Below are 20,336 nucleotides of genomic sequence, written 5' to 3'. Positions count from 1 at the left end.
TTTTCTTGTATTCCTATGACTGTGTCCTCTTAGTGTTGGTTCTGACTTAAAAGGAGTAAATGTAGAGCCTTGCATGCTGGTGTCTTGGCAAGTAACAGGGATTTTATACATAATGAACTACAGCAGGTGGTTCTCCTGTTAACTTCTCTTGTAGGCAAGACAAAATGCAAAAGTCCAAAAAGGTGACTTGCTTTTCTTCTCAGGGGACCTCCATAGACTACTGCAGGTCTCTTTCAAAGGATGAAATCAAATATGTCAGGTCAGGTTGGAAATAGCCAGATAGAAGAGCAATCACACTTTCTGTTGATAGATTTTTCTGGCTATAGCAGATTCTACCTGCTTTAACCAATATGGTTCTTGCAAGAAATGTGGAAGACTTGAAGACCCAAATAATGTTGGCACTTGCTAGCCACTAGAATTGGCAGCCTAACTAAACAGTGCTAGACCATGCTGGTTGTGATAGGCAAGCAGAGTGCTCTTTACCCAAGTCCTGGAAGGCTAGGAAGGGAAGGTTTTAAAGTGTTCTAGGAGTACAAGATTGAATCTGATCTTAAGGTCATTGCTCTGTGGAAGAAAACATCAAAAGCTTGACTGAAATGAAGCATGTGTGCTGCAGAGTCTGTCTCAAAAAAAAAAAAAAAAAATTTGGGAAATATAAGAGAACTTGCATCCTTGCTCTCTTGAAAGCAAGGCAGCTTCATTTTAGGTTGGAGACCAGCAGGATTATTGTGGCTGGTACAGTATGTGTGGAAATACTCTCCTAAATATTGCAGGGATGGTGTATTCGTCCACATAAGCTCATTGTAAAGTCACCATAGTAGAGAAAGGCCTACTACAGCAAAGCAATTGGCATATATACTCTATAAATGGCTGCAGCTGTTATGTCTGATTAAAGAAATGGCAAATCATTAATTATTTTAAATGTGAAATTGTCAGCAGTCCCCATACATCTGCTGCCTCTATGTTCTGCGATAAAGTACGCATGGTAAGGTTCCTGATAGCTACTGGGTCACTCATCATCTGGGGTGAGAACCATTTTAGAGAGAGTTCTTCAGCAATTGCTGTCTGCTGCTCTGGTCTGGCAGACCTGCCTGTAGAAGCTCTGAGTCCCTGTTCTGTCACTGCAAGCAAGAGTCCTGTCTGAAATTAATAAAGGGCAGTGGTGAGGCACAGCCAGGGCTTGGTTGTCAGGTGAAACATATGGACTAGTAATAGAGCTGCTTTGGAAACCTAAGAAATGATGTGACAACTATCAAGTCCTCCTTGGATTAAAGGCAGTGATTATCCTATGGTATACTTGGCTAGTGTGTGGAAGAGGCTGGTTTTCTGTGTTTTATTTTCAGACTTAGCATCTTTCAAAGTAACTTTTTTCCAAGGCTGTGAATGTGTGTGTTTCTCCAGTATATCCTTTCTGGGAGAGTTTCTTGTATAGAACAACACTGTCTTGAACTGAATGAAATCTGGCAGTCAATTCTGTGCAAGACATAGGGCTGCAATCTTTTATTGGTATCCTTCTGGTGCAGGATGAGTTTTTGAGATGAGTGGACTGCAGGCTGTGTGAGCTCAAAACAGAGATTCTCAGAGTTCCTGTTACAGGCTGGCTTGCTTTCATAGTGACAGATGCAGGGTGAGATGAATAAGCTGCAGTTAGGCTGTGTGCTCCTTCACATAGCACAAGTACTTTCTGCTCATGATATGCTGGAGATTATGTGCTGGCCTAGAAGCAAAAGGGAACTGGATGGCTCCTGAGTCAATTCGCAAACATCATATAGGAAATAAAACTACAGAGAAAAGCTGTCCAGGTTATGAAATTCTTCATCAAAGCTGAGCAAACAATACTTGGTTTATTTTGTTTCTGCAGACAACAGCAAAGCCTATTAGGTCTTAAATACAGCTGATATTCCATGTACAGCCCTTCTTTGGGGCCTTGCCAGATTACAGATGACAACCTGTTGCTAATGGGGCTAGGTGTAGTTGATGTGAGGCAAAGCAGCCACCAAGGAGATGTAGAGCTCTTGGAACAAGACTTTATTGTTTCTTAAATAGAATCAATGAAGTGTTTTCTGGGTGTGAAACACTGAATTAACTCTTTATGGCTTGCTGTGTTTGTCACTAAGGCTGTGACATCCTTGCGATGTTCCACTCTCTTTTGGTGGGGTGGGGGGAAAAAAGGACAAAGCATCAACATTACTTTTTACTCTTTTCAGTGAACTTACCTGGACCAAAACTGTGTTCTCTTCCACCTTTTCAGCACTTCTGTAAAACTACTTTAAAACAAAAAATGCTTTAAAATTGTGGTTGACTTATGGTATCAGACTGTCAAAGACTGACATTTCTCAGAGTGAGTGTACAACTTAGTCTCTAGCCTAGAGAGCCTCTAGGTTTACCTGCTTCCCATAGATCTGTTTAAAACTAACAAGTCTGTTTCAGCAGGTTTCAGAGTACAGCAGGGAGGCTTGGTAACACTTTTATTGTCCTTTCTTCCCATAGGGATATGCTCCACCACCAAAAAATGGAATTGAACAGAAGCGACCTGGGCGCCCTTTGAATATAACATCTCTAGTTAGGTTGTCGTCAGCAGTGCCAAACCAGATTTCCATTTCCTGGGCTTCTGAAATTGGAAAGGTAAAGTGTATGTTCTGTAGGATGTGGAAAGTTGTCTAAATAACCTTGTCTAGCGTTCCTTCTCCCCTGCTGCCTGATGTTGCTGGCAAGGCATACACCAGCAAGTGTGTAGTATTAGGTGGCCGAACTTATTATCGGTTCCAGGAAACAAGGTTTGCTCTAGAAGTATGATAGTTTACAGTAATGTACATTAAAACTTGCATACAGACTTCAAAGACTTCCTTATAGAATTCACATTAGAAAGCCTGCTGTTAGGGGCTGCCTGAAATGTGTGTCAAAAATACCAAAATCTTTTTGTGGTGTAAATAGTACAAAACAGTTCAGATATGATGAAATAACACTTCTCGGTGTCTGTAACTGTCCATTGGAGAAGGCTTTTTAAACTGACCAGATGTGCCAAGGCCATGGGGGTTGGAGACAGGCATTTCCTTCTGAGGTTTTTGTATTTTCTAACCAAGTAATACTAAGTAATTATACAAAAGCAATTTTTATTTCATAGGAAGAACTGGTTAATGGATATTTCCATCTCTATTCTTTTGAGATTCCTTTTTTACATGAAAATGGCCTCTCTGAGTTGATTTAAAATTGTACTTGCAGATAAACCAAAACAGGGGTGGAATTTCCAGCTCAGAAAGCTCTTAAATGGCAGGCTGTGGGGAAGGGTTTACTGGGGAGGTGTCAGGCTGCTGGTGTCAGCTGTTTCTGGGCTTGATGGATCCCAAACATGCTTGGTTGGACCATACTTGTGTGGTGTGTGTGTGTGTGTAATACAGGATAATCTGAGCAGTGTGTGTTTTCTTGCAAATGAAGAGTATTCTGGAAGTTTGAGTCACTTCTCCCTGAAGTCACCCAATGTGGGGAAGGATGGAGAGCTAGGAAAAAAAAAATGAAAATTGAAGCCTCTTCATAATGCAATTCTAAACTTCATGGAAAGCTGCAGTGGTGGAAAAGCATGCTAGACTTCAGGTGGCAGGAGATAAAGGAGGTGGTGACTGAAATGTGATACCTGTTGCTTTCTAGTGCCTGCAGTCATTAATCATAGTTGAAAAGGTATTAGCCTTTAAAATGGCTGTGTGGCTGTTTAGAAATCCCCCTATGGATTTACTAAGAAAGGGAGAGTGTGAGGAATTTCTGAATTCTTCCTAGGTTTAAATAGCTGTTGCAGCAGCCCTTTCAGCTGTTGGTAAGTCAAGAACTACTTATTTTTCTACCTGTGACTAGTTGTGTAAATCCTTCTGGATTCAATTATCAAAGTAGCTTACCTCTCTTCAAAATCTGTGGACCAGAGACACCACATGTGTCTAAGTGAGACTCAGTATAAGCTTTTATACACTAATTAAAATTTAAAAAAGAAATTGGAGAGGAGGCTAATGTTCAGAAAATAAATGAAGGGCAGTGCTGACAGCAAAGGGTGTTTTGTTTTGTGGTTTGTGGTGTGTGGGGTTTTTTTGTATGTGTTTGGGTTGTTTTTCTTTCTAAAAGAGGTGGAGGGAAAGATCTAAGCCATTGCCTCCCAATCATAAAGCACAAGAATCTTGAAATGACTGCAGTGTTGTGTGTGGTCTCGGCCTCTCCCACTGACCCCTGCTTTCTTCCTCCCCTGTATCTGCCAAAACATATTCTTATGGAAGCAGATGAATCTGAGGTGGTCCCAGCATTCCCCCTTGCCCTGAGAGGTAAAGTGAGTTTTCTGGTTTAATGTTGGTGCTCTGCTCTAAGTATCAGAACTCACATAGCAGCCGTCGCTATTCATCCTCTAAATGAGATCCTTGGGGACAGTGTGGAGTGTCAATGGGCTTACATGGTAATGGCTTATTGGCATGTACTTGACTGATAGCGGAGGGCTTCTGAGCAAAGGAGGCATTAATCCCACAGAGGTGGTCAGACTTAAGCCTATAGAATTCTTTCTGTAGGCAATAAACAGTGCAATGTATGGTCATTCTTTAAGGAAAAAAAAATATGTGGGTTTTTTTTTAGTGGTTTCCCATGCATTTGGATAACTTTGCTCATCTAGGTAAGAGCTGGTTTTCCTATAGGTGGTAAAGGGCATTAGGTGTTCTTGTTTAAAATTCTTGTGCAGTACCCAGACAGTATAGGAGCCATAAGAAGGTGGCTGGCAGGGAGTGGAAATAAGAGATTGCAGGTGTTGTTTGTTATACAGATGAAACCATTATTATTCTGCAGTAGTGGGACTTGCAGAATTTTCTCTTCGTTAGTGACCTTGAAGAGAGAGTGAACACTGAACAAAAGAAGCTGGCAAGTGATGTGAACTAAGGAAGAGTAGTAAATGCTAGGGAATGTGGCCAGCCTCAGAGGAGTGGATGTGGTGTAATGAGGCTTGGCTTAAAAGTGCAGACCAAGCTAAAGAAAAGGTACAAAGAAATCGGTGCAGCTGTGTGCCATTTGAAGGTGGTGTGTTTGCACCTGAAAGAGCATTCATCTTTTCTTTTGTCATGTGATTGTCTTTGAGCTCCTGGCTAACAGATTGACACTGGAAAAAAAGGGAAGGATTTAGGAGACAAATGTGAAAAGTTCTTAAAGACTGCATGTATGAGAAGGTGTGTCACCAGTCTAAAGCATCTTTCCAAGAAAAGAGCCCAGATTGTCTCTTGGTTGTGGAGTTATTCTTCTTAATTAAGTCACAACTGGAGTAGGACAATTGGACTTGATTGGCAGGAGAACTCTGGCAGAGTATTGGACTCTTTCACAGTAATGAAGTCATCTGTCAATGCTTTTCATAAGTATTAAGCAAAAAATTGGCTTTTTTTGTGGTTTTTTTTTTTACTGTATGCTACAACTAGTGTAAATAGTAATGTGTCATAGTGGAAGTACTGTATGAAATCAATATTTAATCTTTAATCACTCTTTTTGTAGAATTACTCCATGTCCGTGTATCTCGTTCGTCAGCTCACTTCAGCTATGCTTTTGCAGAGGTTAAAAATGAAAGGTATCAGAAACCCTGATCATTCCAGAGCACTAAGTAAGTCTAACTTGCCTGTCTGTACTTTTTGAGGGTGGTTGGTGGCTCTTTAAAACTAGAACTGGTAATATTTGGGGGATTTGCAGCATTTTGAAAAGAAAGTTCATGCCCAGATATCAAAGGTTCCCTTTGTTGTTGCTGAGGCATCATGCACTTTTTCAGTGAGGGTCCCTGAGCCTGTAGGGAGGCACACCTAGAGATCTCATCTGAAATGTTCTTATGGGAATGCCATGAGCACCACTTACTGTGGTGGGCTGTGAGGTGCAGGTAGATGTCCTAAACATGGGTTCTCTTCACTTGTATGTGATGCTGATTGTCTTTTGTCTTTGTACCTCACTTACTGATGATTATTTTATTTATCTCTTTGAATGTTGGGTTGAGTTTGCTCTACTAACCATTGTGGCTGTTTGCATCTGCTGCACATCAAACAATCTTGTGATGCAGCGTTTGCTTGCCAGTTGCTTATAAGTAGTGAAACTATTGTTTGATATTGCTATGAACTAGTTTCCTAGATGCTTAATTTTTTTAGATAGCTGGAAATAAAGTACACGTACTGGTGAATCAAGATTAGTATTTTAAATAATGATGTCTGTATAACTTTATTTAACTTAATTTATTTTGATAGTTAAAGAAAAACTAACTGCAGATCCTGATAGTGAGATTGCCACAACCAGTCTGCGGGTATCTCTGATGTGTCCTGTAAGTATGGCTGGAAATTACTATATACAGATTTGTGTACTTATTTTTAGTGCAGAGTTGGTCTGCTTTTAAAAGGCCCTGCTTTAGGAACTTAACTGGCTTTTGGTTTATACTGATTCATTAATATAAAATAGGGGGGAGAAGGGTGCACTTACAAGTACCTGATTGTAGCAGCATTCAACCACCTATGATTTAGAACTGTGAATGCCTCAATTGTAATGTGGTCAGAATCAAGTTGCTACTCGTGTGTATAGTGAGGCCTTTAGAAGGAGTAATCTTGTGTGTTGAGACTAATTGGGTAGGGTGACAGAATAATTAAAGGGCACAGTGATAAATAAAACTTTGGATCTCCTTATCTTGGTGGTATTGCTTATACTGCCAGCTACTATAACAAACAAAAAAATTGATCACTGTGTAACAAGGTAACACTGCTTTGGGATTTCTCTTCCCAGGTAGAAACTGGCCTTGTGTTAGTGATTAGTCTGTTAAGTCAAACATTAAAATGGGTGTAATGCCATTCTGAGTCTAACATAACTGGAGCTCACAAAACTGCTTGAAATATTTGGCTAAAAGAAAATGATAAAGCAAGTGCTTCAGTAGGTCTTTTAATGTTATTTCTAGGATTTTATTTTTATTGATGCAGGTCCATTAGAAATGTTTCTGACTGTTTTCAACTCGGTGAAGACTTTGAGGATGGCTTTGTTGTTCCTTTAAGTGCACTGTATGTGCTTTGATAGGGTGGATTTGCCTGCAGTGACCTTAGCACTGGGCACCTCTGTAGTGAGAAGAGACAGTTACTTCACCAACTGCCTCTGATTTCATTGTTAGCCATCCAGGCCTACTTCACTGTCTTCTGTTCTGACACTCTTTAAATGCATCTCCTGCAGCTGGGAAAAATGAGACTGACAATTCCATGCCGGGCTGTTACTTGCACACACCTGCAATGTTTTGATGCTGCTCTTTATCTTCAAATGAATGAAAAGAAGGCTACCTGGATCTGCCCTGTCTGTGACAAAAAGGCAGCTTATGAGAGCCTAATATTAGATGGGTAAGAGACTGGGTTTGCAGATTACACAATTACTTAAAATTTTTCATGATGTACTTGATAGCTACTTTTGTGACTTGAGGTTTAGCCATTTCATACTATTTTCTTTGTCAAAATACTTTAGACTGGGATGAACCGTTAGACTCTGTTAGTTTCTATTCCCATGTAACGAACTAAGTAAGTTTATCTCTTAACTGCATCATCAAACTCTTGAGCCTCAGTATATTTCCTCTGGAGAAATCCAAATGTGACATCTAAGGATAGGTCTCCCTTTTACATGACCCTATCTCTGAAGCTATTAACTTCAAAATTTTACTTTAACTCATAAACAAGAGTCAAACTTGATTCAAAGGATGATTTCTGCTTCTGTATGGAAATCTGAATTGCAGTAATGTTGGAATGGAATATGGGTAGGTTGGGATAATCTCTTAAGTTTTGATGTCTGTGAAGGCTGTACTCAGGTAAGATGAAATAGGAAGAGAAGACATGCAATGGGTTGAAGGTGATCATAATTACCTTTTCAACTGTGTCTCCTTTTCACTTTGATTCCAAGTGAATTTTTTTTAATTCTAAAATGAAACCACTCTGCTTTATTTTTCAGGCTCTTTATGGAAATCCTTAATGAATGTTCAGATGTGGATGAGATCAAATTCCAAGAAGATGGCTCCTGGTGCCCTATGAGGCCAAAGAAAGAAGCTGTGAAAGTCTCAAGTCCACAGTGCACCAAAATAGAAAGTATGTACATCTGGGTACTGGTTGCAAACCAACAAAAAGTCTTGGGGACTTAGTTGTAGCTTGGATAATGTGTATAGATGTTAATGTTTGTTTTGTGGAGGGCTTAATACTTCTAACCTTCTTGTCATTTAAACTAAAAAGAAAGGGTTGTATCTCTAAAAGTGTGTGTTTTGGGGCTTTGTCTTTGCTCTTTATAATAGCAGTTAAGAAAATGAAAGGTTGCTCTTGTTTTAGGTCCTTAAACTGATAAGTGAAGATCAAAGCTTGTGCTTTAATATTATCAACATGATACAGAATACTAATAAAACAGTTCCTGGGCTGTAACATTCTCTGTAGTGGCCAGGAAGATGAGCTAAAACAGGATTTGAGTTCCTGGTTCTGTTGCAAATAGAAACTGCTGATGTCAACAGCCTTTAAAAAACAGTGATATCTTATTTTCTTTTTTAGGTTCCAGTGTTGTTAGCAAACAGTGTTCTGTGACAGTGGCCAATGAGGTAAACAAGAAGAAAGTTGATGTTATTGACTTAACAATAGAAAGCTCTTCTGATGAAGAGGAAGATCCTCCTGCCAAAAGGAAGTGCATATTTATGTCTGAAACACAAGGAAGCCCAAACAAAGGGTTTGTCAATTTTAAAGTTAGATGTTATTCTGTAATGTCTCAGATAAGTCCATTTGTCTACACATCGGTTTGTAATCTCTCTTCAGGATCCAGCTCCACACCTCCAGAGGAGAATTTCTAGGCCTCTCCTTGCAGAAGGTTGTATTGATACAGTACCTTTGTACAGGCAAAACAGTATTAAATAGTTTTACATCTCACAAAAGACTCGTGCTGACTGTTGCTGTGTTTGCAGGGATATTTCTCCATAGAAAAGGAAGCTGATTAAGCTAATGGACAGGATTCTCCTGAGAAAGCAGATTATGCCAAGTGGAGGAGCTTTATGCATTCTTGCTAAGTTAGCGTCATCTTAAAGGCTTTCCTCTTGCTGTCTGTTATACCCTTTATCTAATCTGCTCTGGTGCCCAGGAAAGTAGGCTGTGTTGTGTGTTTCATCCATCCTGTCAGTCTTGGAAGAGAGGCACTTTGCTGTTTTGAATCAAGACAAGCTTTTCCTTCATCTCTCTGTTAAACTCCGGAATGTTTTGGACACTGTTGTTGGCCATGGTTATCAGTCAGTCCTGCACCTTGGTTAGCACAACCAATGACTTCCCAAGTCCTCTGTCAACTGCTCCATCTTTGTAGTCATGCCTGACTTCAGCGGCAGACTTAACCAGCTTCTTTACTGTTGTGCCACCTTTTGTCTGTCCCAATCTGTGTAACTGAGCTGCAGTTACTGTTTGAGGCTTCCGTAAAGTTCTTGCTCTTGGCCCGTAGGGTACGGGAGACCTGCAGGGAGAGAGGGGCACTGGTTAGGCTTACCAGCAGTCACTGCTCCATGAGGTGATTCCAAGCATCAGCTTTTTAGTAATGGCTTAGTGTTGCTGCATGCATGAGGTGTGTGTCTCAGCGTAGTGGCCTATGTCTTGTACTAAAATAATAGTAATAAAAACAAACCCCTTCTGTTTTGCCAGCTCTTGAAGTAATGAGCAGGTGTACTGTGTGTCTAGCCCACAGGAATGTGTGGGTTTTGGTGAGCAAATAGTTGGTCATCTTCAACAACTTTCAGCAGTGATACTGAAATGCTGTTGCTTTTTGTGAGGAGTGTGGAAGAGTCATTCTGTAAGAGACTCTAGCTACAAATACATCTCTTAATGAAGCTTCAGAAGTCACCAAGACTTTCTTCCATGCTCCTGTGTTTGTCTGAGATGGCTACCTGCAACCATAATTGTAGAACTGAGTTTTCTTGTCTATCTGTGACCAATGTATTTTCCTTACTGTTTGGGTATGGAAATGGCATGTTTTCATTCTTCAAATCCAAGTCAAAGCCAGGCTTTTGGGGAATAGCTTATCTCCTGTAAACAATGTTGCCTGAATACTAGTTTTGGCAAAACTGTGGGGTGTCTTCCTATAGGCAGAAGCGACATAGGCTGAAGTATAAGAGGTGCTTGAGAAGGGAGGGTCTGAAATCCAAGCTTCTGAAATCAGAAGTAGCATAAATGCACCAATGCAGCAGTCTGGGGAGCAAGATGTGAGTGGATAACACTTGTGGCTGGTGGGCTGGAGGGAGTGATGCGGAGCAGCTGGGAGCAGGACTCTGGGTGTTTCCACCTGACTTGGACTTTCTGAAATATTTTATGCCTGTGGCTGGTGCCTGAATGCCTGTGGTATCATCTTTAACAGTGCTGTGAAGTAATCAGGCAGAAGGTGGGGATGCAGAAGGGTTTTAACTGGTTGCATGTTCCTGGAGAGCTGAACTTAGCTTGGGTTCAGGCTGTGAGTAAAGATGGGTTTGATATTTAACTCCCACGTGTGTAATCTGTGCTCCAGGGGCTGTGAATAATGGTCAGTCATGCCCTTGGCGGGATGGATTAGCACTGAGGAACAGTTATGTGGAGAAATTTAAATGAGTGCTCTCCTCCTGGCTCTGGCTACCTGCACATCCCTCCCAGGGTGCTCCACAGATACAGATTTCCATTTCTGTCTCCGAATGGTAGACTGTTATTAATGACTCCAGCGCTATACTTTGTTTTAATGCCAACTTGCTCTTATGTCACAGCTGCTGTTGAGAGCCAAGATATGGTCATGTTATTATGAAGACTGTTATGAAAGAGGAAATTAGAGAGGAATACTGTGTAGTGAGTAGCCACGCTATAGTTGTGTTGTAACATAGTTACCTTGTGAATGAGAGTGCACAGCAGTACATAATTTCTCTTCTGTAACTAACAGCCAGGCTGTTTGTAATTTCCCATGCTGTTTAAAACAGGGTTCTCATGTATCAGCCATCTACTGTCAGAGTGCCCAGTGTGACAACGGTCGATGCTGCTGCTATTCCTCCTTCATTAACAGACTACCCAGTACCATTCCATCATCCACCAATATCTAGTATTTCATCAGACTTGCCAGGTAGGTGGTGGCTATTTCTAATGTGTATTCTGACAGCCTTATTAATTTGTGGGGTGGGTAAAAATTGGAGAATTGATCAACTTTTTAATGGAACAAGACTATATGCAGTATTGCACTGATGTGATGTCTAGACAAGTCCAGTACAGGCTGTCTTTCCAGTTTCAGATTGCACTTTGCAACAGTGATGCAAAAAACATTGCTTCTGGGGTACAAATTGGCACTTTGGAATGGCAGCCAGAAACACTTCTTGCTATATTCAGTTAGATTTTTGTGTAAACATCCAGTTGTGTTGTAGATGTGAGGGAGAGTAGCTGCTTATTTAAGTTATAGATGTGTGATGGTACTGACTCCTCCCAACCCTAGATGTAGAGATACTCTGCTAGCTGATTCTAGTGGTGCTCTGTCTAGACTGTATGAAAAAGGCTAAGGTGAGCTACAATATGTAAGCTGACCTCTATTGACTTTCTTTACCTAGACATACCCTAAATGCCTATGATGTATTCTTCAACACTGCTGCTAAATATCAGACAAAAGGTGGGGATACTGATTGTTTTCTATCCTGGCTCCTTGAAAAGAACACTGTATATAGGGGCTCTGGGGGTTCTCTTTGCTGGCTGTAACGAGCCCAGGAAATGGTGACTTGTGGTGACAGGTGTCATGTTGGCCTCCTATACTTCCCTCTTCCCCCCTCCGTTGCCTGTTTCCATTTCTCCCCTGCAACATCTCTGGGTTTTTTCCTCTTCTTTCAGCACCAGTTTGGCAATGGGATGGATATCATTCCCCTTGTTTCTCTGTCCATTTTGGTTCCCTTACTGCTCCCTCCCTCCACTTCTCCCTTGTTAAGAAATCTGTTGTCTTCCCAAATTGGATAGGAGAGTAAGATGAGAGAATGGAAGTCTAGAACTGTTGTCCACCTCTATCAACTGAAGTTCTAGAATGTGCAAGAACAAAAGAAGCTGTCAATTCTGTAAAAGCAGCTGAGCTTAAATCTCCTTCAAAATTTTTCTCTAATGGAGAAGAGGAGGAGAGATGCCACTAGTCAGAACAGATTTGGAGATGAGGGAGGGAGGAAGTTTACCGTTTCTTTCTGTTGACATAGCAAACACAAGGCCAATATTTAGAAACAAAACAAAAAAGGCTGTAATTTCTCATTGGTTTCATAACTTTAAACATCTTGCCCTAAATGCTTACACGCTAATGGTGTATAAGACGGACGCTAGTTGTCGCTGCTCTTAGAGGATATATGTTGAACTACTTGTAGTTTCCTCTTCTTCGTTCCTTTTATTTGTCTAGACACAAAACGGGGATGATATTAGAAATGTTTCCTTATTGGCTGCCCGCGGGTGGAGGAAGAGACCTGCTGCTTGTTTTTGGACTTGTGCATGTTGTGACTTTACTTCATTCCAGCATCTTTAATGTGATGACACTCTTCATGTCCCAGTTTGGCCAAGTCAGGTACAATATGCAGTGAAACTTGCATTATGAACCAACAGCTCCAAATGGCAACCTCCATCTAAGCAACCACATTGAACCACCCTGCAATATCCAATGAATAATACATCATTGTCATTCTCATTCTTAAAAAGAGCCACTTGGACTAGGTAACTCGTTTTGCTGCTGCCTGAAATAGTCGTTGAGTGTGATGTGTCAGTGGTATATTCCACTTAGAAACTGTGTAACAATTGCAAAATCTGTTCTACGACCACAAAATTCCTTAAATTTGTTGTGTATGAATAAAAGAAAGACTCATCAATTTATTATCCTTCTTTCTAGGTCTGGATTTTCTTTCACTAATCCCAGTTGATTCACAGGTATGTTTCTGAACTGCTATGGGGTTAATTTCCAAGTCTGGTTTTTGTGACACACTGCTTGAGTAACTATCAGGGTGCTGTCATCATCCATACTATGTTTGCAGTCCACTTGCTTAGACCTAACCACAGACCAGGAAAATCCATTTCCCAGCAAGAGGTCATGATGAAGATGCATTAAGGGAGGATTCAGTTTAGCCTCACTTGGGGTAAATCCAGGTGTGGAAACTTGCTCTTTATTGATAGTTTGCCTTTCTAAAGCGGATACTTGCACAGCACTAACTTGAATACACTCATCATGTACTTCATGCTCCTAGTTCATACTGTGTATCTGTAGGCCAGATTAAGCTCTGTAAACATACTTCACTGATTGCTGTTTCTCTTGGTTTTGATATTAGTAGGAGATTAAGTTTTAAAGAAAATATCATCATTAATTTGATGGGTGCATGACTGAACACTTTTATAATAAATCCCTCCATGTAACACCTAAACCCCATTGGCTTTGGATTATATGGAAACTTTGTAGGTCAAAAGTAACTAGGCAGTGTTTTTCCTTCCCTGGAAATTTAAACTTTACACAGTTAGGGAGAATGATTCTTACTGTAACTAGATTCTTAGACAGACTACAGCCTTGAAATGTGGGGGAATATTGGCTCCCTAAACTAAGACAAGAGGATCTGAAGCAGACCCTCTGTTTCCTCTCTCTGTCACTAGAAGATGACAGTAATAGAACTCTACTGTAGAGTTGACTTTCTGGTGCCTTAAAAACAAAGGATGAACTTCCTCCTTTTCTTTCCACTTGCTGCATCTTGCAATACTCTGTGCCTGACCTTGAGATCTGAACTGCCAAAAGTGGGACTAGGAGAAGTTTGTTCATGTGGGAGACTGGAAGCAGGTATGCTGCTATGAAGTGTCCACTTTGGACAGTTCAAACAGTTCAGGCTCAGTTCTAAACATATGCCCAAGATTGGAATCCACAGGGTAAGAGAAAGTAAGATGTGTTGAACAATGTGTGTGTGTGTACACATGTGGGGGTGTCTTAATTATCCTCTTCTTTGACACCTGGCAACCTTGTTCTGTTCCTAAATGCTTAAAATGTTTAGCTCTGCTTTGAGAAGGCTTGTCTTCCACTTCAGGAAATAGAAAAATTATTAAGTTGATTTCATAATCAGACTTGATCAGGGCTCATTTATCACTGCTAAAATGTTGAGACCTGCATGTATCATTGCAGGTATATACTATGAAAATGTTGATTAGTACAACTGCTGCCATTTGGGGGGATGAAATTATTCTAACCTCCATTGAAGTAGCAAAAAACATTCTGCTGCCTTTTGTGATGAAAGGAGCTTGAAATATGCAGTTGTGCCCAGTAGCTATGGGCAGTGAACACTCTCCAAATGCTGAAGGGTTTTTTGTGATCATCATGTGGTCACGGTAGTGCTTCTTAATGTGCTAGTAAATGCTCAAGCTAACCAGTTAGTAAAAAAAAAAAAAAAAAGGGAGGATGAGGGAGAAGGGCTTGTGGCTATCATCTCTGCTTGCTTACTTGCTGGTTTGCAGAACTCTGGTTCTTGCTATGTACGTGTTAACGAGGTTCTGCTATGTCATGGTTTAACCCCATCCAGCAACTAAGCACCACGCAGCTGCTCGCTCACTCCCCCTTGGTGGGATGGGGAAGAGAATCGGAAGAGTAAAAGTGAGAAAACTTGTGGGTTGAGATAAAGACAGTTTAATAGGGAAAGCAAAAACCGTGCGCACAAGCAAAGCAAGGAATTCATTCACTCCTTCCCATGGGCAGGCAGGTGTCCAGCCATCTCCAGGAAAGCAGGGCTCCCTCACGCGTAATGGTTACTTGGGAAGACAAACGCCATCACTCCAAATCTCCCCCCTTCCTTCTTCCTCCCCAGCTTTATATACTGAGCATGACATCATATGGTATGGAATAGCCCTTTGGTCAGTTTGGATCAACTATCCTGGCTGTGTCCCCTCCCAGCTTCTTCTGTACCTGGCAGAGCACAGGAAGCTGAAAAGTCCTTGACCAGTGCAGCAACAACTAAAACATCAGTGTGTTATCAACACTGTTTTCAGCACAAATCCAAAACATAGCCCCATACCAGCCACTATAAAGAAAATTAACTCTATCCCAGCCAAAATTAGGACACGCTAGTAATGTGTTTTGTGCTTGTTGTAGGGAAGATGTATCTTCAGAGCATACATTTCCCTTGTGCAGTTAGTCTCTTCATTGTTTGTTTCAAGCAGTACTGTCCTCCTATGTTTTTGGATAGTCTCACCTCAACCTTAACAAGCAGCACGCCTGGCAGCATCATCACATCGACCAGTCACCACGAGAGCAGCATGCACATTAGCTCCTCCAGCAGGAGTGAGACAGGGGCGATAACCAGCAGCGGAGGCAGTGCTCCTGACATCATATCACTGGACTGAAACAAGGGGCAGCATGGGACTCCAGGAAAACTTGCACAGAGCTGCTGCTTCTATCTCTGGAACTTAAGCATCTCAGAAGTTATTCTGATATTTATTGAAAGGATTTGCCTTCTGGTAAATGGAGTAAATTCAGCTATGCTAGGAACAGAAGTGATAGATTTTTTTTTTTTTTTTTTTCTTGCTCATTAAATAGCTGGTATAGAAAAGGCCCCTTCAGGACATGCTTTTATGCTTTTGGCTTGTTCTGGGGAAACTGACTTTTTGTTGCTGGGTGCATTCCACAACTGGCTCTTAATTTTGTTGTAAAACACAGCAATAATGTAAAAACAAACAAAAACTTTAATAAAAAAGACACTTAACCACTTGAGAACAACAACCTGGACAAAGGTGCAGAAGTGTATACATTGGTGAATTTTTAATATTTTCACTGGGGCCTGTAATAATAAACTTCATTTAAGACAATGAAGCTTTGAAATAGCCATGACTCGTGTTGTATGTCTCTTGTTCCCCACTTCCCCCTTACCTGGGGATGTAGGGGAAGCCTCTGTAAATGGGGAATTTTTTTTTTTTTTGTTCCTGATTTCATGTTTTTCCCAAATGCAACAAAATCCGAAGCTGTGACTTCTTAATGTTCTTTGGGGTGGGGAGGGGACAAACTATCTATGCAAACCCTGCATCACACACACTCTGTGCTGTCATGTCATGCACAGTTGAACTATAGTTGAATTTCTGGTTTGATAACTTTAAAGGCTTTTTTTTCTATTACCTCTTAAACTCAAATTTAGATCATAAAGTCCTTGGTTGGCCCTTTTTGAAACTGCTACCCCTCACCAGATGATCAAGTGAAGTGTATGCTTTCTATGGTAGCTGTAAGAAGACAAAATAGGAATTACTTTCTCCAGTGCAGGATTATTTTCTAGGATCTCTTGCATGTGGCTTCTGTCACTTCAGTAACTGCTGTATGCTGTTTGGGAATACTGCACTCTGGCTTGCCACAGGGGAGGCTTGGCTTTTTGGAAGATAAAAGCTGTAGCTGCACAGTGTTCCCACCTAACTGGAATTATGTGTTTAGGGCTTAATCATGCTTTGTCCCACATTTCATGGCTTTTCTAATTCAATGGGAGTAACTTCCTCCTGTTTTACTCCTCTGAATCTGCTGCTTTGTTGTGTGTATGCAGTGTCTCCCCCCCCATACCTCCAAAGATAACCTCAGCAGTACTGTATGTGGAAGAGGTTACAGACCAGGAAAATAAAGTCATTTCCATAGAGCTGGAATAATGGTATTGTCTGTATATATTGACACAGCAGCTTTTCCAAGTGTTGTATTTCTGTTGAGTATTCCATTCACTTAACCAGCTTTCACTTTTTCCTAATTTTGTGTTCCTTTTTTCTTATTTCTTTAGTCAGATGTCTGGTGCTTTTTGCCTTCCATTACTGTTACAGTATTTGAACAAAGTACATGGATAAGAAATATTGAAGCAGGATGTATTGTAACTCATCTGCCCTGTACTCCCACCTTTAATGCTGCATTACTATTCCTCATTGCCTTTCTTGTATGATCTTTCACAGCAGTCTTCAATTCACACATTGGTCTTAATATTGCATCCAGTCTTTCTTCTCCTTCCCTTATCTGTTGAATTTTTTGTACCTGTTAAGGATCAATTTTTAGCATGATTTATTTCCAATAAAGCCATGCTACTCATGAAGTTTTTTCTTAATGGCCTGCAGCAGATCAGTGCTTTCTACATCACAATTGCAGTGACTTGAACTATAAATAGAGTCATTTTGAATAAAGTGTTTAAAAGTGGTAGCCGTTGCTGAAGATGCTGTTTGTACTCTTAATGCCAAACTGAAGCATGACTTGGGCAATTGCTGAACTTCTGTAAACATCCCATATGTACATCAGAAAAAAGTTAAATAAGGGTGAGTGCCATTTTCAGGATGTGCTCTAAACCATTCATGGTATTATAAAATATGGCTGGAATTTTAAGTTAATTATTGTGCTGTTAGGGCTGAGGTAGGGTTGTGTTCTCCAGCTGTTTTGGGCAAGAGTTTTGCAGCTGCATTTAGCCTTAAACCTTCTAGAGCCATGGCAGCCAGGTCAAATGCAGACTTAAGGCATTTGAGCCTTACCTGGTTGAGAGCGCTAGATTGTCGTAGGCTGTGGTGAGGTGAGGTGAGTGTTCAGGTAAACAATATAGCTTTCCTGCAATGCTGATGTACACACAGTAGGTAACTACTAGGCTCGTGTAATGCCTAAATGCCAATTCACTTGAGTCTGTGGATGATGTGTACCAAGGGGCTGGAGTGCTGCAGTGCAGTCATGTCACCCATTTGACATGCCTTTTTCCACGAGACAACAAAGAATTTACTTAAGCAGTGGTGGGTGGAGAGGGGATGGGGTGTTGCAACATAATCAAGGCCTGTACAACTCTAGCCCTGCTCTAAGCAAACCTGTCCACTGTAGCTAGATGAGTTTTTGGTTTATTTTTCCTTCAACAAGTTATAAAATGCATCAGAATGTCTATCCAAGAACTTCTAACACAAGAAAAATCTTGAAGAAAAGGTGAGATGACTTTTCTACTTTGTTTCCACTATGGAAGTATCTGGTTACCGCTTTGAGTGGACTATATCAAAGATACCTTCAAACCAACTGTAAAAGGAAAATAAAGCTTATGAAACTAATACAAAGTCCCTTGACTGTGCAGCTAACCAACATGCAATGAAAGTTACGCAGTAAGAGCTAGCCCTTTTTTTTTCCCACCCATCCCTTTGCTACATTGCTTTCTGCATTTTCTGGAAGTGAGTTAGCTGCTAAAATGCTTGTTACAGAAAGGCTATACCTATACACCTGAAGACTATTAGCATGAGCCAGCTTCTGATTTTCATACTTCCAGATCCGATAAAGCTGTCTGAAACAACTGTGAGCCACGTAGGCAGGACTTTGCTGCCCAATGGTCCAGCCCCAGGAAATTCTGCACCTGTTGGCAGCAAGAATTCAGGCATTTCCAACATTAGTGGAGATTTTCTGTATCTGCCTTTAAATCTAGGTGCTAGAAAGCTTACCTGTCACTGCAAGCCTTTCACTCAGTCTTCAAGAGCAGAGGATTCAAGTTTGGAAAGGAAAAAATGCATCTGGCTGAGAGAACAAAACCTGACAGTTCAACAAGAATTTCTGCAAGAGCAAAAACAAAGGGAGCTGCTTCCTAGGTTAAAAGACAACTGTGGATTAGGCAAACTGTAAAGAACACTGTTAGTCCTAGGCAACTGATTTTTTTTTTTTATGTGTATTTTTGACACAGGCATCAGTGATCACAGACAAGATACAGGCAACAACAACCCCATAAGTCAAATTAGCATGTCATTTTTATTTCTTTTTTTAGTATGTGATCATGCCATCATCACAACACGTTAACACTGTCTGTGTATTCAATGTGACACTAAAAACTTTCCCTTTCCTTCCTGGTTTTATGAGGAAATGGTATCAGGACAAAACTGGGCAGTGCATCACACAACAAGAAAAAGAAGTGATTATAACTTATCTAGGAAGTGATCCAGAGGTCGAATACCCTCCTTCAAGCCTTTGTGTTTACGTGTTTCAGCCACAACTTGCCAAGGACGAGAATTTGCATCATAAGGATCTCCAGGCAAAATGTGTCAGTGATCAAAGACACACTGTAGAAAAGCCTGGCCATCAGTGATGGATCTCAAGTCGGTGGTAAAGCCCAGTGGGAAAGAAAAAAATAAAAATTAAAAAGGGATGAGCCAGCTACAGGAAAAAATAAAACTGGTTTCTTGTGAATTTCTGCATAGACAAAACCCTAAAAAACACTCTTCTAGAACCTGGGTACGGTACTGTTAAGAAACTGCTGCTTTGCAGGTAATACTTTGAAGCAGGTAAAAATGAGGCCAACTCCAAAGAACTGCAGAAAGATCTCATGTGACCAAGTAAATTGCAATAAAAAGACAAACAAAATTCAGATAGATAGAAAAGTATATGGGGAAAGTGATGTTTTATATATCTCAGGACCTGAACCAATCACTATGGCTCAGTTTGAGATCTTCGGGTTATGGTAAGTAGTACAGAAATGTTAGTTCAGTGTTTAGAAGCAGTCAAAATGAGAAATCAAGTGCTAGTACCTGTACAGAAAACAAAATGTTATGTCCAGTGAAAGCCTGCACCTTTATAAGAGAGTTGTGCAGTTGTAGTTCCTTTATTATAAAAGCAGTTACTGCAGAAAAGGTTCCGAGAAGGGGAATACAGGTGACCAAAGCCCTGAACTGGCTTCCATGCAAAGAAACTTGCTTAGCAAGTTAGGACTCCTCAGCATGGAAAGACCAGCAATGGAGCAGAATGGACAGAAAAGGCTAAACATTAAGCAACGTGGACACAGTGGATAAAGATACAAAGGAAGCATCAGTTGAAGCTAGCAGGAGCCAAGTTCAAGAGTGTTGTGGTTTAGCCGCAGTCGACAATTAAGTACCACACAGCCACTCACTCACCCTCCCCCCACCCCAGTGGGATGGGGGAGAGAATTGGAAGAGCAAAAAGTAAGAAAACTCATGGGTTGAGATAAGAACAGTTTAATAATTGGAACAATAATAATAATAATAAATTGTAATGAAAAGGAAAACAACAAGAGAGCAAGAGAGGAAAAAAACCCAGGAAAAAAACCAAGTGATACAACCACTCACCACCCACCGACCGATGCCCAGCCAGTCCCCAAGCAGCAATTGCTACCCCCCGGCCAACTCCCCCCAGTTTCTGTACTGGGCATGATGTCATATGGTATGGAATAGCCCTTTGGCCAGTTTGGATCAACTATCCCGGCTGTGCCCCCTCCCAGCTTCTTGTGCAACTGGCAGAGCAGGGGAAGCTGAAAAGTCCTTGACCAGTGTAAACACCACTTAGCAACAGCCAAAACATCAGCGTGTTATCAATATTATTCTCATACTAAAATCCAAAGCACAGCACTATACCAGCTACTAGGAAGAAAATTA

General features: G+C 40.9%; 2 protein-coding genes across 14 annotated transcripts in view; both read left to right on the top strand.

Annotated features, from left to right (window-relative positions):
• PIAS2 (protein inhibitor of activated STAT 2) overlaps positions 1-17,110 on the top strand; it is a 33,446-nt gene extending 16,336 nt beyond the window's left edge. Inside the window, exons 6-16 of one of the 8 annotated variants that reach the window (XR_012773507.1) lie at positions 2,491-2,625; positions 5,500-5,605; positions 6,231-6,304; positions 7,192-7,352; positions 7,951-8,084; positions 8,532-8,703; positions 10,946-11,085; positions 11,561-11,619; positions 12,493-12,686; positions 12,859-12,896; positions 15,153-15,251. Coding sequence is in view for 3 of the 8 variants with exons in the window: in XM_075488853.1 (XP_075344968.1) it covers positions 2,491-2,625; positions 5,500-5,605; positions 6,231-6,304; positions 7,192-7,352; positions 7,951-8,084; positions 8,532-8,703; positions 10,946-11,085; positions 12,859-12,896; positions 15,150-15,335 (1,146 nt within the window). In the remaining 5 variants the exon portion in view is untranslated. Of the gene's footprint in view, positions 1-2,490; positions 2,626-5,499; positions 5,606-6,230; positions 6,305-7,191; positions 7,353-7,950; positions 8,085-8,531; positions 8,704-10,945; positions 11,086-11,560; positions 11,620-12,378; positions 12,687-12,858; positions 12,897-15,149 lie in introns of all 8 variants that reach the window. The other 7 variants (XR_012773506.1, XR_012773508.1, XR_012773504.1 and 4 more) reach the window with 7 other exon arrangements.
• Positions 1-20,336, top strand: part of ST8SIA5 (ST8 alpha-N-acetyl-neuraminide alpha-2,8-sialyltransferase 5) — a 185,726-nt gene that overhangs the window by 55,935 nt on the left and 109,455 nt on the right. The gene's annotated exons all lie outside the window — the stretch shown is intronic.

The sequence above is a fragment of the Mycteria americana genome (assembly GCF_035582795.1).
Source record: "Mycteria americana isolate JAX WOST 10 ecotype Jacksonville Zoo and Gardens chromosome Z unlocalized genomic scaffold, USCA_MyAme_1.0 Scaffold_18, whole genome shotgun sequence".
Taxonomy (NCBI): Eukaryota; Metazoa; Chordata; class Aves; order Ciconiiformes; family Ciconiidae; genus Mycteria; species Mycteria americana.
This window is presented reverse-complemented; position numbering and strand designations above follow the sequence as displayed.